We start from the raw sequence: 19010 nt of genomic DNA, 5'->3' as shown, positions 1-19010 counted from the left end.
GAACTTTTCCCGATGCTCGAGTGCTCGTCTCGAATAACGAACCCCATTGAAGTCAATGGGAGACTCGAGCATTTTTCAAGGGGACCAAGGCTCTGCACAGGGAAGCTTGGCCAAACACCTGGGAACCTCAGAAAAGGATGGAAACACCACGGAAATGGACAGGAAACAGCAGGGGCAGCATGCATGGATGCCTCTGAGGCTGCCTAATCGCACCATTATGCCAAAATTATGGGCAACAGCATGGCCATGACAGAGTGACAGAATGAAGCTAGATAGCATCTAAAACATCCAATAATTGACCCTGACACTATAGGGGACGGCATGCAGAGGCAGCGGCAGCAGGCTAGAGAGTGGCATGGCGACATACCCTAAATGGACTCAGGCTTCAAACCAATGGGTGGCAGAGAGGAACCAAAGGAGGTGAGCAAGAAGCGCTCAAATAATATCGGTACATGATAAAAGTTTGCCAGTATATTTTGTGGATTACACAGCAGGGTGGCGACAAAGTTAACATGGAAGCCATGAAAACAACCCAAAATTCTGCCTGACACAGCTCGTTTGATAAGGGGACCATGTATGGAGGCAGTGAACTAGTAGTAGATTAAAGGTGCTGCAGTTAAAACTATGTTAGTTGGATCTTGGCATGGAGCTGGCGCTCCGCTGCCAGGCGAGCTTTCGCCAATCCAAGCCCCTGTCTATAGGCTACTCCCCAAACAGCACTTCTAAGAACCTTTTGTATAAGATCAAGTGTAGTAGCGTTCTTATAAGTTTAGGATATGGCGGGTGAGGGGAATGTAAACAGATGCGCAAGAAGCGCTGAAATAATATCCCTAAATGGTAAAAGTTTGCAAGTATATTTTGTGGATTACACAGCAGGGTGGCGACAAAGTTAACAACTTTGATGTGGAATGCCCTGTAATAGCTCTTGGGCGGTGTGCCTTTTATCGCCTAGGCTCAGCAGTTTCAGCACCGCCTGCTGTCGCTTAGCGACGGCACTGCTGCTGTGCCTAGAGCTACCGACTGATGGCGCCATGCCCACGGATGGTAATTCGGAGGAGGAGGAGGTGGAGGAGGGGTGGGAGGAGGTATAGTAGGCCTTTGAGACCTGGACCGAGGTAGGCCCCGCAATTCTCTGCGTCGGCAGTATATGACCAGCCCCAGGGTCAGACTCGGTCCCAGCCTGCACCAAGTTAAGTGTAGTAGCGTTCTTATAAGTTTGGGATATGGCGGGTGAGGGGAATGTAAACAGATGCGCAAGAAGCGCATGATGCGCATGGAGCTGGCGTTCCGCTGCCAGGCGAGCTTTCGCCAATCCAAGCCCCTGTCTCTAGGCTACTCCCCAAACAGCACTTCTAAGAACCTTTTGTATAAGATCAAGTGTAGTAGCGTTCTTATAAGTTTAGGATATGCCGGGTGAGGGGAATGTAAACAGATGCGCAAGAAGCGCTGAAATAATATCCCTAAATGGTAAAAGTTTGCCAGTATATTTTGTGGATAACACAGCAGGGTGGCGACAAAGTTAACAACTTTGATGTGGAATCCATGAAAACAACCCAAATTTCTGCCTGACACACCTCGTTTGATAAAGGGACGATGTATGGAGGCAGCTATATGGACGACTTTTGGAGGTAGCAATGGAGACAACGTGTGGAGGCTGCTATGGAGACAATTTAATTTGGATAGTGCCTGTATGTGGCAGTCCCAAACATTTTTCAAACCAGAGGAGCAGGTAGGTGGCCCTCCAGTAAAATGGGATAGATTGAGTGCCTGTATGTGGCAGTCCCAAAAATGTTTCAAACCAGAGGAGCAGGTAGGTGGCCCTCCAGTAAAATGGAATAGATTGAGTGCCTGTATGTGGCAGTCCCAAAAATTCTTCAAACCAGAGGAGCAGGTAGGTGGCCCTGCAGTAAAATGGAATAGATTGAGTGCCTGTATGTGGCAGTCCCAAAAATTGTTCAAACCAGAGGAGCAGGTAGGTGGCCCTGCAGTAAAATGGAATAGATTGAGTGCCTGTATGTGGCAGTCCCAAAAATGTTTCAAACCAGAGGAGCAGGTAGGTGGCCCTCCAGTAAAATGGAATAGATTGAGTGCCTGTATGTGGCAGTCCCAAAAATTGTTCAAACCAGAGGAGCAGGTAGGTGGCCCTGCAGTAAAATGGAATAGATTGAGTGCCTGTATGTGGCAGTCCCAAAAATGTTTCAAACCAGAGGAGCAGGTAGGTGGCCCTCCAGTAAAATGGAATAGATTGAGTGCCTGTATGTGGCAGTCCCAAAAATTGTTCAAACCAGAGGAGCAGGTAGGTGGCCCTGCAGTAAAATGGAATAGATTGAGTGCCTGTATGTGGCAGTCCCAAAAATGTTTCAAACCAGAGGAGCAGGTAGGTGGCCCTCCAGTAAAATGGAATAGATTGAGTGCCTGTATGTGGCAGTCCCAAAAATTGTTCAAACCAGAGGAGCAGGTAGGTGGCCCTGCAGTAAAATGGAATAGATTGAGTGCCTGTATGTGGCAGTCCCAGAAATGTTTCAAACCAGAGGAGCAGGTAGGTGGCCCTCCAGTAAAATGGGATAGATTGAGTGCCTGTATGTGGCAGTCCCAAAAATGTTTCAAACCAGAGGAGCAGGTAGGTGGCCCTCCAGTAAAATGGAATAGATTGAGTGCCTGTATGTGGCAGTCCCAAAAATTCTTCAAACCAGAGGAGCAGGTAGGTGGCCCTCCAGTAAAATGGAATAGATTGAGTGCCTGTATGTGGCAGTCCCAAAAATTGTTCAAACCAGAGGAGCAGGTAGGTGGCCCTGCAGTAAAATGGAATAGATTGAGTGCCTGTATGTGGCAGTCCCAAAAATTGTTCAAACCAGAGGAGCAGGTAGGTGGCCCTGCAGTAAAATGGAATAGATTGAGTGCCTGTATGTGGCAGTCCCAAAAATGTTTCAAACCAGAGGAGCAGGTAGGTGGCCCTCCAGTAAAATGGAATAGATTGAGTGCCTGTATGTGGCAGTCCCAAAAATTGTTCAAACCAGAGGAGCAGGTAGGTGGCCCTGCAGTAAAATGGAATAGATTGAGTGCCTGTATGTGGCAGTCCCAAAAATGTTTCAAACCAGAGGAGCAGGTAGGTGGCCCTCCAGTAAAATGGAATAGATTGAGTGCCTGTATGTGGCAGTCCCAAAAATTGTTCAAACCAGAGGAGCAGGTAGGTGGCCCTGCAGTAAAATGGAATAGATTGAGTGCCTGTATGTGGCAGTCCCAAAAATGTTTCAAACCAGAGGAGCAGGTAGGTGGCCCTCCAGTAAAATGGAATAGATTGAGTGCCTGTATGTGGCAGTCCCAAAAATTTTTTAAAACAGAGGACCGGGTAGGTGGCCCTCCAGAAAAATGGAATAGATTGAGTGCCTGTATGTGGCACTCACAAAAATTGTTTCAAACAGAGGACCGGGTAGGTGGCCCTCCAGAAAAATTAAATGCATGAAGTACTATAGCAAGAGCCAGTGGGCCCTGTCAAAAAATAGCCATTTTCCTCTGCTTTACTGTACAAAGAGGAGGAGAAGGAGGAAAATGAGGAGGAGGAGGAGGAGTGGATCAATTATTCAGGTTGAGCTTCCTTCACCTGGTGGAGATTGGAAATTCTGAGAAATCCAGCCTTTATTCATTTTAATAAGCGTCAGCCTGTCAGCGCTGTCAGTCGACAGGCGTGTACGCTTATCGGTGATGATGCCACCAGCTGCACTGAAAACCCGCTCGGACAAGACGCTAGCGGCAGGGCAGGCAAGAACCTCCAAGGCGTACAGCGCCAGTTCGTGCCACATGTCCAGCTTTGAAACCCAGTAGTTGTAGGGAGCTGTGTGATCATTTAGGACGATGGTATGGTCAGCTACGTACTCCCTCACCATCTTTCTGTAAAGATCAGCCCTACTCTGCCGAGACTGGGGACAGGTGACAGTGTCTTGCTGGGGTGACATAAAGCTGGCAAAAGCCTTGTAAAGCGTACCCTTGCCAGTGCTGGACAAGCTGCCTGCTCGCCTACTCTCCCTCGCTACTTGTCCCGCAGAACTACGCACTCTGCCGCTAGCGCTGTCAGAAGGGAAATACTGTTTCAGCTTGTGCACCAGGGCCTGCTGGTATTCATGCATTCTCACACTCCTTTCCTCTCCAGGGATGAGAGTGGGAAGATTTTGCTTGTACCGTGGGTCCAGGAGAGTGAACACCCAGTAATCGGTGCTGGAATAAATTCTTTGAACGCGAGGGTCACGGGATAGGCAGCCTAGCATGAAATCTGCCATATGCGCCAGAGTACCAACGCGTAAGAATTCACTCCCCTCACTGGCCTGACTGTCCATTTCCTCCTCCTCCAACTCCTCCAACTCCTCTTCTTCTGCCCATACACGCTGAACAGTGAAGGACTCAACAATGGTCCCCTCTTGTGTCTCGCCAACATTCTCCTCCTCTTCCTCCTCATCCTCCTCCACCTCCACCTCCTCCGATATGCGCTGAGAAACAGACCTCAGGGTGCTTTGGCTATCAACAAGGGAATATTCTTCCCCCGTCTCTTGTGACGAGCGCAAAGCTTCCGACTTCATGCTGACCAGAGAGTTTTTCAACAGGCCAAGCAGCGGGATGGTGAGGCTGATGATGGCGGCATCGCCACTGACCATCTGTGTTGACTCCTCAAAGTTACTCAGCACCTGACAGATATCAGACATCCACGTCCACTCCTCATTGTAGACTTGAGGAAGCTGACTGACCTGACTACCAGTTCTGGTGGAAGTTGACATCTGGCAGTCTACAATCGCTCTGCGCTGCTGGTAAACTCTGGATAACATGGTCAGTGTTGAATTCCACCTCGTGGGCACGTCGCACAACAGTCGGTGAGCGGGCAGTTGGAGGCGGCGCTGCGCTGCCCTGAGAGTGGCAGCATCTGGGCTGGACTTCCTGAAATGCGCACAGATGCGGCGCACCTTCGTGAGCAAATCAGACAGATTGGGGTATGTCTTGAGGAAACGCTGCACTATCAGATTTAACACATGGGCCAGGCATGGCACATGTGTCAGTCTGCCGAGTTGCAGAGCCGCCACCAGGTTACGGCCGTTGTCACACACAACCATTCCCGGCTTGAGGTTCAGCGGTGCCAGCCACAGATCAGTCTGCGCCGTGATGCCCTGTAATAGCTCTTGGGCGGTGTGCCTTTTGTCGCCTAGGCTCAGCAGTTTGAGCACCGCCTGCTGTCGCTTAGCGATGGCACTGCTGCTGTGCCTAGAGCTACCGACTGATGGCGCCGTGCCCACGGATGGTAGTTCGGAGGAGGAGGTGGAGGAGGGGTGGGAGGAGGAGGAGGCATAGTAGGCCTGAAACACCTGGACCGAGGTAGGCCCCGCAATCCTCGGCGTCGGCAGTATATGAGCAGCCCCAGGGTCAGACTCGGTCCCAGCCTCCACCAAGTTAACCCAATGTGCCGTCAGCGATATATAGTGGCCCTGCCCGGCAGCACTCGTCCACGTGTCCGTGGTCAGGTGGACCTTGTCAGAAACGGCGTTGGTCAGGGCACGGATGATGTTGTCTGACACGTGCTGGTGCAGGGCTGGGACGGCACATCGGGAAAAGTAGTGGCGGCTGGGGACCGAATACCGAGGGGCGGCCGCCGCCATGAGGTTGCGAAAGGCCTCGGTCTCTACTAGCCTATAGGGCAGCATCTCCAGGCTAAGCAATCTGGAGATGTGCACATTAAGGGCTTGGGCGTGCGGGTGGGTTGCACTATATTTGCGTTTCCGCTCCAGCGTCTGGGGTATGGAGAGCTGAACGCTGGTGGATGCTGTGGAGGATCGTGGAGGCGACGATGGGGTTTTTGTGCCAGGGTCCTGGGCAGGGGGCTGACTAGCAGCTGACACAGGGGAAGGAGCAGTGGTGTGCACGGCCGGAGGTGAACGGGCTTGTTGCCACTGAGTGGGGTGCTTAGCATTCATATGCCTGCGCATACTGGTGGTAGTTAAGCTAGTAGTGGTGGAACCCCTGCTGAGCCTGGTTTGGCAAATGTTGCACACCACAGTCCGTCGGTCATCCGGTGTTTCCTTAAAGAACCTCCACACTTCTGAAGATCTAGCCCTCGCCGCAAGAGCCCTCACCACGGGAGCTTCACTAGTTGACAGTGGCGCTGATGCACCAGCTCTGGCCCTGCCTCTCCGTCTGGCCCCACCACTGCCTCTTCCAACCTGTTCAGGTCGAGGACTCTCCTCCGTCTCAGAAGCACTGTGTTCACCCGGCCTCTCAACCCAGCTTGGGTCTGTCACCTCATCATCCTCCGATCCCTCAGTCTGCTCCCCCCTCGGACTTCCTGCCCTGACAACAACTTCCCCACTGTCTGACAACCGTGTCTCCTCATCGTCGGACACCTCTTTACACACTTCCACTACGTCAAGAAGGTCATCATCACCCACAGACTGTGACTGGTGGAAAACCTGGGCATCGGAAAATTGCTCAGCAGCAACCGGACAAGTGGTTTGTGACTGTGGGAAGGGTCCAGAAAACAGTTCCTCAGAGTATGCCGGTTCAAATGCCAAATTTTCCTGGGAGGGGGCAGACTGGGGGGGAGGAGGCTGAGGTGCAGGAGCTGGAGGAGTGGGGATTTCGGTGACATGGGTGGACTGCGTGGAAGACTGACTGGTGGTGGACAAATTGCTCGAAGCATTGTCAGCAATCCACGACATCACCTGTTCGCACTGTTCTGGCCTCAACAGTGCTCTACCACGAGTCCCAGTAACTTCAGACATGAACCTAGGGAGTGTAGCTCTGCGGCGTTCCCCTGCTCCCTCATCAGCAGGTGGTGTCTCACCCCGCCCAGGACCACGGCCTCTGACCCCTGCAGTAGTTGGACGCCCACGTCCTCTACCCCTAGCCCTCGGGTTAAACATTTTTAAAATGAGAGTTATAACTTTTTTTTTTTTTTACTTCTTTTTGGTTTTTTTTGTGTTTTTTTGTGTTTTTTGTTTTTTTTTGAGTTTTTAAAACCAAACAATCCTATCCTATTGCTATGGCTATTTTCTAGCCAAGTATCAAAGGAAGCACACTACTATGCCAGATGAGATGACACTGAGTTATTGCCTAATAGAAATCCAACCCCTACTGAATTTTCCCACTTCGGCCTTTGCTATGGATATGTGCGCCACTAAGCGCAGAACACAGCGGTCGCAAGTCTCACTACAAATTGCTCAGAATTGGCAAGTACATGCACTGCAGAAACTACAGCCACCAGCAGATCAACCAGAAATCAAATATATAGAACGCTACTGTAGGCTTCAAGAAGCTGTTTGTATTCTCCTATGGCTATTTTCTAGCCAAGTATCAAAGGAAGCACACTACTATGCCAGATGAGATGACACTGAGTTATTGCCTAATAGAAATCCAACCCCTACTGAATTTTGCCACTTCGGCCTTTGCTATGGATATGTGCGCCACTAAGCGCAGAACACAGCGGTCGCAAGTCTCACTACAAATTGCTCAGAATTGGCAAGTACATGCACTGCAGAAACTACAGCCACCAGCAGATCAACCAGAAATCAAATATATAGAACGCTACTGTAGGCTTCAAGAAGCTGTTTGTATTCTCCTATGGCTATTTTCTAGCCAAGTATCAAAGGAAGCACACTACTATGCCAGATGAGATGACACTGAGTTATTGCCTAATAGAAATCCAACCCCTACTGAATTTTGCCACTTCGGCCTTTGCTATGGATATGTGCGCCACTAAGCGCAGAACACAGCGGTCGCAAGTCTCACTACAAATTGCTCAGAATTGGCAAGTACATGCACTGCAGAAACTACAGCCACCAGCAGATCAACCAGAAATCAAATATATAGAACGCTACTGTAGGCTTCAAGAAGCTGTTTGTATTCTCCTATGGCTATTTTCTAGCCAAGTATCAAAGGAAGCACACTACTATGCCAGATGAGATGACACTGAGTTATTGCCTAATAGAAATCCAACCCCTACTGAATTTTCCCACTTCGGTCTTTGCTATGGATATGTGTGCCACTAAGAGCTAAACACAACGGTAGCAAGTCCCCCTGCTAATTCCTCACAAAATGGTAAAAGATGCAAATTAAAATAAAAAAAGTAGAACGTTATTGTAGCCCTAAGAAGGGCTGTTGGGTTCTTTGAGAATCACTCCTGCCTAACAGTAAGCTAATAGAACACCCTAACGCTTTCCCTGACCAGCAGCAGCTCTCTCCCTAGCGGCATCCAGAGACAGAATGATCCGAGCAGCGCGGCCAGCGGCTAGTCTATCCCAGGGTCACCTGATCTGGCCAGCCAACCACTGCTATCGACGTGTAAGGGTACCACGTCATGCTGGGTGGAGTGCAGAGTCTCCTGGCTTGTGATTGGCTCTGTTTCTGGCCGCCAAAAAGCAAAACGGCGGGAGCTGCCATTTTCTCGAGCGGGCGAAGTATTCGTCCGAGTAACGAGCAGTTTCGAGTACCCTAATGCTCGACCGAGCATCAAGCTCGGACGAGCATGTTCGCTCATCTCTAGTAATAATATCAAGTCAAGTGCAGCAAAATGACAATATATAGCATATGAACCTTTGCTGGACTTTTTTGATGTTTTACATTGCTTATGTGTCAAATAAGTGCAAATGACAAGACTTGTACAATGTCCAGGAAAGCATTTCTAAGAGTTATTACATGGACCACATAGAACCATGCAGAATAACAACATTTATACAAATATACAACATGATAAAAACAACCAGTATAACTATATATCAGACACAAACACCACCACTAAGACTTGAAGCTGTCATTTTATGGCTCTCTGTACCTGACCTTTCCTCAAAGTAGAATTTTGTATTGGACAGAAGACTAGCATCATACACTACTCTGAAGATCGATTGACTCTGTGGTGGAAGAAAGAATATACAGTATATCAGATAAACTTTTTGCTAAATACATTATTTAACATTAGTATATGTATAATATTAAAGCAAATGTTCTTCATCAAAAGATCAATTTACACCTGCATGCTTTACCTGAAATATGTTTGGACTTCAGCTTATACAATTTAATAGCATATCATTAAGGTATGCCCCTTTAATTAAGTCTAGCCCCCAAGGCTATAAGTACAAGGGGCAAGGTAATTTTTAAAATTTTCTTTATTAAAAATGTATGTTTCCTGTATTATCTTTCAACAAAAACCATGCATACAAATTTATGGGGTTTTTTTTAGCTACTAGCATACCTCTCAAAATATGACCGCATCTGTTTGACAATTTCTCTGTACTTTGATTGACAGACAATAAATGCAGATAAACATATATTCAAGTCATATTAACCCTTGTGCTGGGCAGCATACAAACTTGAATTCCCAATAGTCCATGTAATCAGTTTAAGCAGCAAAGTCCATGACCATTCATGCAGAGCTTCACTAGCTGTAGCAGGTGTGTGATGATGGGTACCCACTCATGTAATGTTTCTTCATGTCACTTACGAAGGCTCTGATGATCATATGCCAGCGAATGATAAATTCCCCCCATAACTTTAAAGTTTACCAGCATTTGAATAATTAATTTTAGTCACTTGTACAATTGTAGTGAATATGTATAGCTTTAAAGTAGACATAACTGACATGTACAATTTTGCCCATCCTTTCCTTTTTTCAAAGACATTAACTTTTTTCTGTAAACTGTGTGCTTTGTTGAGAAATTGCATAAAAGAGCTCATCAAGCAGTTGATAACATTTTAAGAATGTGCCAGATATTTAATTTAAAACATAAATGGAAATTTTTTAAAAAAACTTGTCCTTCCATGTTCACATTTTTTTAATTATACTTGATTGCATAAATTGTATATTGTGAATCGTCCCATACTGCTTTCTATCTATCTGGCTGTATATTGAAAACAAATCTGAACAGTTGGAAGGGTGCATGATGAGGCAGATGTGTTGCATGTTACGTGTCTTTTGCCACCTTGTAGGCAGGCCCCTTACCATCAAGCATGATCAGAGTCAAACAAAAACAACAATTTTTCAACATAGTTGTGTTTCATCAGTATAGTATAGGGAACTGGTCTATTTGAGTGAGACACTTTGCCTAGGCTAAGGGAGTAAGAGTTCTCCTTACGGAGACTTTGCCAAATCAGGCCACCTTGCAGGTGTATGGAGACTTAAAGCTATTGATGTTTCACAAGGGGATTCCGGGAAATATGCAACTAAGTCTTCCGTGATGGTACAAGGAAAACCATCAAACAAGATTTTCTGGAAGCCTATTGACATGATGTTGGAATAAAGCCAAACCAGTATATTTGCAAGGCAGCCTTAATTGTCAAAGTCTCTGTAAGGAGAACTCTTAATCATAGTCAAAAGCCTCTGACTCATATAAACCAGTTCCCTTTATTGTAATGAAGAGAATCAACTATGCAAAATTGTGCTGTCTACAGTTGGGAATCATATCATTAGGCTTTCTGAAAGTCATTCTTGATGGTGTCGGAGCTGACTTATAAGGTAGCAAAAAAGGCAGTGATTTCCTTTTCCCATCCTGGAAAACTTATTTGCATATTTCCCAGATTCTACTAGTAAAACATATTAATTTGACAAACTATCAAAAACTGACTCCATGAGGGTGGTAAGAGGGCCTGACATTCACAAAACCTTATATATCAAGTATTTCAGAACAGCAAGAATGGCAGATCCAAAATTGGCACCCTAGTCTAGAGTTGCCATGGAGAATGTTATGATGCCTGCAACATCCTCCAGTATTTTTCATGTTTTCCAACAACGCCACCCAGTTATTTTCTATTAAAATTTTAATTAAATTTAATCAAAAGTTAAAACTTTTAACATTTGTTAAAATATCAAGTTCGGTGAAAGACCAAATACTGAAACTTGTACCAAAGCTGAACTTGTACCATATCAACTGAAAGTAAAAAGTACTGGTATTTGTACTACTCTTTTGTTTCAGTGATTATTTGATCTCAATTAAAGACATCACAGCACAAATCACCTGTTATGTTGCTATTACAAGTAAAAATATGTAATAGCGCAGCTACACATAGGTTCTTCAGGACTGAAAGTTGATGCCTAAATATTATGATCTATTAGATGAATGCATGGTACACCTAGTTATGGAGAGTTCTTCACTGGTACATGTACCCATGTATTTTCTTACAGATCTGTATTCTGAACGCTCATTCATGTTATTGATAGACCTGTCAATGTTAACTTTAACCCCTTAAGGACGCAGCCTATTTGCAGGTTAAGGCTCGCAACTTTTTTTTGAAATTTGACCAGTGTCTCTTCCTGTGGTAATAACTTTTGAACACTGTTACTTAACAAAGCGATTCTGAGATTGTTTTTTTCCCCACATGTTGTACTTCATTTTAGTGGTAAATTTTGGCTGATAAGTTTTGCGTTTATTTACAAAAAAAAGAAAAAAATGATGAATTTTTAGAAAAATTTGCCATTTTCGAAATTCAAAATCACCGCGTTTTCAGGCAGATAGATTTACCACCTAAATAACTTGCAGAATAACATTTCCCATTTGTCTACTTTACATTTTCATAATTTTTGAAATGTTTGGATAATTTATTTTGACGTCACGCGGCCTACAAATCGAATAGCGATTTTCCGTATTTTCGGAATTGACTATTTTGGGGATAAATACTGTTTGAAATAAAATTTTACATATTTAGCAACAAAAACCCCATATATAACCAACCCATTTTCAAATCTGCACCCCTCAAGCTATCAGAAACATCATTTACAATGATTGTTAACCCCTTGAGATCTTCATAGTAATTGAATCAAAATGGCGGTGAAATTTAGAATGGTCAAATTTTGTCGGTTATACGTTCATTTAGCCCTAAAATTTACACATTTCCAAAAGATAAAAAGAGAAAACTCACCATAAAATTTGTTCTACAATTTCTCCTGAGTGCAGCGACCCCCCACATGTGGACATTACTTGTCTTATGGGGGCACAGCGAGGCGCAGAAGGGAAGGAGCGCCCTGCAGCTGCCAGGATTTTAGTTTTCTGGTTGCCCCCTTTTGAAGGCTATAAAATTTTCGCTTTTCCGTTATTTGGGCCATGTGATGGCATTTTTTTTGCGGGACGAGATGCTTTTTCCAGTGTTACCATTTTGGGGTTGGTATCACCTATTGTTGAAAATTTTGGAACTTTTTTTGAGGTCATGAGTAGAAAAGCATCAATTCTGTACTGGATTTTTTACTTTTTTTTTTTTCGTGTTCACCGTATAGCCTAATAATCATGTTATCTTTATTCTATAGGTCGATACGATTACGGGGATACCAGACATGAATATTTTTTCTTATGTTTTACTAAATTTGCCAAATAAAACCCTAATGTGGGGAAAAATCTATCATTTTTGCATCGCTGTCTTCCAAGTGGCATAACATTGTTACATTTTTGGCTACAGAGCTGGTTGATGGCTTGATTTTTGCGGGACATGTTGTTCTTTGCAACAATATTATTCTGGAGTACATATGTTTTGTTGATCACTTTTTATTGCATTTTTAGTGGGATATAATAGGTAAAAATCATATTTTTTGGCGGGTTTTTGACGTTTTTTTTTTACGGCGTTCATCATATGGGTTCAATAGTTATTTAGTTTTATTCTATGGATTGTTACGGACGCGGTGATACTATATATGTGGGGTTTGTGTTATGATCTAGACTTTTTTGAGCGTTATATGTCTCTTTATATGTTTTGGGGCTTATGGGCATTTTTATTGATTTATAAAGTAATTTTTTATTGAAAAACATTATTTTGTACATTTTTTACATGATCCACCATGGGATATGAACAAGCAATCATCTGATTGCTTGTTCTTGATAATACTCTGCAATACTAATGTATTGCAGGGTATTATCAGTGCCAGCCTATGCAGATGCAAAGGCTGACACTTTGCCTTTAAGATGACGTCACAGACGCCATCTTAAAGGTAAACCCTCCAGGCTTCTCTGGGGTCCCGATCGGACCCCAGAGGAGCCAAAACAGCGACCCCCCCCCCCGAAAATGGTGCGGGGGGGGGGGGGCGATCGTGGGGTAAAGTCGCGTTGACCGCAGCATTTAACGGGTTAAACACCCGCGATCGGAGCCCACTCCGACCGCGGGTGTTAGCCGGGGATGTCAGCGGTACATTACTGCTGAAATCCCGCGGCTAACGATGCCGGTTCGGCTGCTATGCAGCGCTGAATCGGCATCGGCTCTGCGCAGCAGCTGTACTGCGCTGTGCGCTAATCGCGGGACTCAGCGCAGTACAGTTACGGCACAGAGCGCTAAGGGGTTAAGAGACATTTTGTATTTTTTTGGGTTTGATCATTTATTGTGCGTAGGTTGTGAATCAGACCGAAACATTTTGTTCATAAATATATGGATTTGTCATGGTTGTCCCTGCGATCCATGTCTTGGATAGCAGGCACACTCGTGCCCCTCTCCATTGTGCTGCCCGCCATGGTCCTGCTCCCATCCTGGCTAGGCCATGCACACGTCCCTGCTCTCTATGGCGCACACATGCCACCTCTCGTAGATTTAAAGGGCCAGCACACCTCTGATTGGGGCTGGGACTTCTGGGTTTCCTATTAAAGCCGGCTGCTCCCAACATTCCCTGATGGATCTTAGAGAAATCTTCCATTGCATTCCCTGTTCCCATCTCCATTCCCGTCCCTGCATCAATCTCCAGTTGTGACCCCGGACTTGACCTCCGACTTTGCATCTCTGCCGCCTGCCCTGACTGCCTGCCTGTGGCTGACTCCGAGACTGTCCGCTGAGTTTGTACTTTGACCTTGGCTGCCACTGCAGGCTAGACCGGGTGCCACTTAGATTCCGAGCCCAGGTGTCAGCTAGTGTCATCTCCTGCAGTGGTCCAGGAGGTTAACTAACCCCAAACCCTGACAGGATTGTTGTTTCAATTACTCGAACATAGCAACAATAAAAAATGTCAACCACAAATCAATTCTGAGTGCCAAGAATCTTTTGTTTTGTTTTTCAAATATTATGATCCGTTTGGGTTCAATATCTAGGTCCTGCTCCAATCAACTGATTTTAGCAAAGAATACAGAGTTTCAGCACATGGATTTGTACACTCTACATTGGCATGGCTGTGCTAGAGCAGATGAGCTCCCATTCATGGGTTCTGAATATTGTTGTGCTGTACTCAGCTGAACAGTATAGGACTTGTCAAATCCCTGCTAATCTTCATGCAATAACCCAACCTAAGGAATTGCCATAATTGTCAGCCCTTGAGAACTGTTTTAACTTTATCTAATTCAAAATTAACACAAGTGATGTGAGAATTTAAAACTTACTGAGTATGTTTGCAGTGTTTTCTGTCACAATATCTGTATCTGGTCCATGAAAAAATTCTGATGCAACACATCGACCTTTTTCTCGACCTGTAGTAAATATATTGAGAGATAGGATTATTACAGGAGACACAGCAATTTAATATAATTATGTTAAACTAAATGTATTTACATTATGAACACATAGTTAGCAATTGGTTATAATAAAAAGACAAAACTGTAAAATAGATTTACCAATTTTAAAGGATATACTTTGTAAATTATGTGAAGGGCATTCAAATATATCAGAATATTTCACAAAAGAGGCTTCACTATAAAAAAAATAAGTTCTGAAATACACTAAAAAAGTGAATATTGTCGCAATATGTATTTTTAAAAGTTACAATGTAGTACTCAGTTGTCGCTGGTATTAAATGAGCTGTCCTGACTCATAAAAATCATGAATATAAATATACAAGCACCAAAAAAAATACCTGCGCAGGCTAGAAAATTAAACACATAATCCTGTATTAGAATACAAAGAAGGGGTTGATGGGTGAATAACCTGGCATAGCTGTTGACCAGCCACTAGGATAGAAGCTGCTGCAGTGAGGTACACGCCCCATAGTTCCTGAATTCCTTACAATGTACGAGGTATATGTTTTAGAGAGGTATGTAGAGAAGTGGTTTAGCGTGGAAGCCACGGCCAATGGCTTCAACACGCGATACTCCAGAATTAGCATTGACGTCACTGTAGGTATTGATAGGGCAAAGGGACAAGGATGAACTTTCAGCTAACGCATTTTCGAGCACAGCGTCTCTCTTCCTTAGGGTAGCCCTTCTGCTAATGCTGAGATGTGTAATCTCTCTGTATATCTCAACTTCCAGTTTCTTCCCCTAATCACTCCCTACATACGGTAAAGGGGTAGTGAATAACACATTTATTATCTAAGTTCTTATATTATGTGCTTTTTACGCTATTGTGAATAAGTATTCATTTTTTAATAGATAACTTAATTTACTATAAAACAATATCTGCTAATTTTAAGTATGATAATTAAAAAATATTGTGTAGTGTCTGTATTTCACTAAAATGAGGAAAGGACTTCTAATGCAGATATTAAAAAAATATTATTAAATATGTATTAAAACTATCAACAGAATATATACAAAAATTTCTTGTTAAAAACCAAATAGCTCAATTTCACTATTTAGACCCCTAGGGGCCAACATGTCTAGATCACAGATCCATCTGCCCTCGACATCTGTTTAATAAAATAACCCATCCAGTTATGTTTTATTTTCTCTATTCCACAATTTCTTGTCCCTTTGATTTGACCCTTATGTACCTGTTTGTAGTGTTTTGATAATGGATGTCCATCATGTTTCTTTTCTATATTTGTCAGGTATTCTTTAATTCTGGTGATAAGTTTTCTTTTTGTTTGTCCTATGTACATGTTCTCACATGGACATTGTATGCAATAAATCATTACAGTTGATTTGTTTTTTTTTTCTTTTTCACATATTTCGGTTTCAATGGCATGTCCTATAAACAATTTGTTTGAAAATCTGATTGTTTTTAGAATATTGAGTGATGATGGGTACTTTTATATCCTCTTTTTCTTTCACATTATTTTCTGTTGATGTTTCATTGTTTATTGTATTTTTCAAAGGATTGTCTCTAGAAGTGTTAGCTATTTCTGTCTTGACTGTTTATATAACATGCGATTCATATCCTTTCTGTATAAATTTCCTTTCTAGGTTATCTGTTTCTGTATTGTATTCTTCTAAATTGGTACAATTGTGGTGATGTCGCATAAATTGACTTTTTGGAATATTGTTCAACCAATTAGGGAGATGAGAGCTGTTTTTTAATATTAAGCTATTACTGTCCATGGGTTTATTATAAGTTTTTTCTATGTTGTCTTCTATGTAGATGGTTAGGTCTAAAAAGTGTATCTCCTAGGCATGTGTGGCCTTGCACCACTCTCCCTCACCACAGGCCCCAGGGTTAGTAGAGGCCCCGATGGAAGTTTCTGGCTTTGCTGGCTGCCCCATGAAGTGCCCTCACCATCTCACTGACCTCGCATGGCTAGCTCTTCATGGGCTGAGGAGGTGTAATTACAATAGGAGAGAGAGGGGGACAGGAGGGCCCTCAGTGGATGGAGAGAGAGGGAGCAGAAGCGATATCATCTGCATCCTACTCCCCAGTTCTGTGGCCAGATGCGGGGGAACCCCCGTAGCTTATACCCCATGTCCCTCCCCCATGTCGTGTGCTCAGAAACATTCTCAAGATAGCATGCCAAGGCTTATACTTCATCTATTGCTGCTCAATACTTTCTCAAGAAGGAGTTTTTGAGTCTCAACGAGTCATGCTGTCACAAGAATTTGGCGCTCTGGCTGAATTATGTATTCTGAGCTCTCACCTTTGCACTATTCCCACTAGGGATGATATGGAAAGCTATGTAGCCTGGTTAGAGCTGTCTTATACCGCCGAACTGCACGCGGTATGGGAGGAAGTTCAACAGCTGGAGACCCATGTAACATCTACTGAAGTCACTCAGAATGATCATAGCCACTACTATTGCCTCTCACTACTTCCAGCTCCAATCCTTGGCCGACCAACTGGATGACACTGAAAACAGGGGGAGGCACAACAATATTAGAGTCTGGGGTCTACCCAAGTCGGTGGAGGCCCCCGCGCTCCATAACACCCTGCGCCAGTTCAGTAAAATTCTGTTCTGGAAGTAGCAGCAGATATACCTGTGAAATTAGACAGGGCCCATTGCTCACTACAACCCAAACCCTCAGCAATAGAACAGGTGAGAAATGTTATCTGTAGTGTACACGGTTATCAACTTAAGGAGGCATTCATGTCCAAGGCAAGATCAGTAGGGGACATCAAGTTCCAAAGGTTTCGCATACAACTTTTACCAGATCTATCAAGGCTGATTTTGGGAGTCCCTGCGGTCTCTCTTGGACCAAAAATACCTGCAGTACAGGACTAGGTTCCAGAGCTACTTGTATGACCACGCGGATCGAAGGCACCAGGGGCACAGAAGTTTTCCACCCTGATGAGATATGCAACAGTTTTGCATCCTTCTATATCTCCCTGTATAATATCAGGGGCGCTGAGGAATCAGCTTCACTCCTCCCCCGGACTTCCCAAATTGACTCGTACGCGTCCAAGATGGGCCTGCCGGCCTTGCCTCCGGAAGCCATTAATTCTCTGGAGCAGGAGATTGATGCAGCAGAGCTCTCTGGAGTAAAAAGACACACCGGCTGGTAAAAGTCCTGGGCCCGATGGGTTCACCCCAGCCTTATTTAAACAATTTAGAGAAATTCTGTCCCCATTGTTAGCAAAAGTCTATGGTGCTGTATCCTCTGACTCTAGTTTTCCATCCAGCTGCCTGGAAGCTCACATTAGCGTGCTGCCAAAACAGGGTAAGGATCTATCGATGCCGGCCAGCTTTGGGCCCATTTCCCACATAAACGTAGATGTAAAGTTATTCTCTAAGGTATTGGCAGAGAGGTTGGCCCCTCATATTTGGACAGTGATACACACTGATCAGGTCAGTTTTGTTCCAGGTTATGAGGCCAGTGACAACCTCAAAACCATTCTCCTGATTTCCTACACGCAGGCGCGATCCATCCCCTCCTGTTTATTATATATAGATGCGGAAAAGGTCTTTGATTGGGTCCTTTGGGGCTTCATGGAGGCAGCACTTAGACAGATTGGATTGGGGCCTAGGTTCCTGGGGAAGGTCCTAGCTTTGTACTCTGGCCCTACCGCCATGGTGAGGGTTAAGGGGAATCTTTACAGGGGTGCCCGCTCTCACCCTTACTGTATGTCATAGTTATGGAGCATCTGGCTACTGCCTTCCGGAAAAATCCCAATATACATGCCAAACATTATATACTTTTCAGGGCTTTGTTCTCAAGCTTACACTCTACCCATCCCACTCCTACAGGGCCTTCGTTGAATGTAAGCTGTTTGAACTGGATCTATGCATTCCTCACATTGTATGTTACCATATATGCTCATCCTTATAAGTATTGATTTATTGTATTTTTGGAAAGGGAAACCCCCGAGGCCATCTAAATATACACTTTATGCTCCCAAATTTTTAGGGGGAGCAGCCTATCCAAACCTGTTGCGATATTATGACGCTATACGTATAGAACCAATCAAACTTTTTTGGGAAATGGATAAGAAATGGATATCTATAGAAGAAGAGGTGCTCAGGAAAACTTCCTTAAAAAGTTTGATAGCGGGAGAGTGGCTAGGGGGCCCCATCAATATAACTATACTGGACACCACAAAAGCGATGTTAAGTGCATGGCACTTTTACCACTCAGAAAGAAAAAAGATTTCCCTAGGGAAACAGGAGGTCAGTTTAGATGTTTTAAGTTTATATATTCCAGATTTGGCACTGGCTACGTGGAACCACGAGAATATCCACTGACATTTGTAAAGAAGATACCTTAAAGTCCTTCAACGAAATTCATTCTAGGTATAACATCCCTACCAGCGAGTTTCTTAGCTATAAAAAAATGTAATCCTTTTTAAGAATGGATAGCGTACGAAGAAAATTATTTACGAACAACACAAACTTGCCGAATTTCATAAAATTTTTGAAGGCAAGAAATAAACATAAAAGTGGAATCTCAATAGCATACAGGGATATAATTACTGTCAGCAATTCCAATATCAAGCTAACCTATATGCTA

The 19010-nt window shown here is 44.2% G+C and overlaps 1 protein-coding gene across 2 annotated transcripts in view; it reads right to left on the bottom strand.

Moving 5' to 3' along the window:
- Positions 1–19010, bottom strand: part of CACNG7 (calcium voltage-gated channel auxiliary subunit gamma 7) — a 170358-nt gene that overhangs the window by 29717 nt on the left and 121631 nt on the right. For both annotated transcript variants that reach the window (XM_072110474.1, XM_072110473.1), the window contains exon 3: positions 14304–14390. In XM_072110474.1, coding sequence (XP_071966575.1) covers positions 14304–14390 — 87 coding nt within the window. The remainder of the gene's footprint in view (positions 1–14303; positions 14391–19010) is intronic.

This window comes from Engystomops pustulosus, chromosome 6 (assembly GCF_040894005.1).
Source record: "Engystomops pustulosus chromosome 6, aEngPut4.maternal, whole genome shotgun sequence".
Classification (NCBI taxonomy): Eukaryota; Metazoa; Chordata; class Amphibia; order Anura; family Leptodactylidae; genus Engystomops; species Engystomops pustulosus.
The sequence above is the reverse complement of the archived record's forward strand: the minus strand, read 5'-3'. Positions and strand labels throughout refer to the sequence as shown.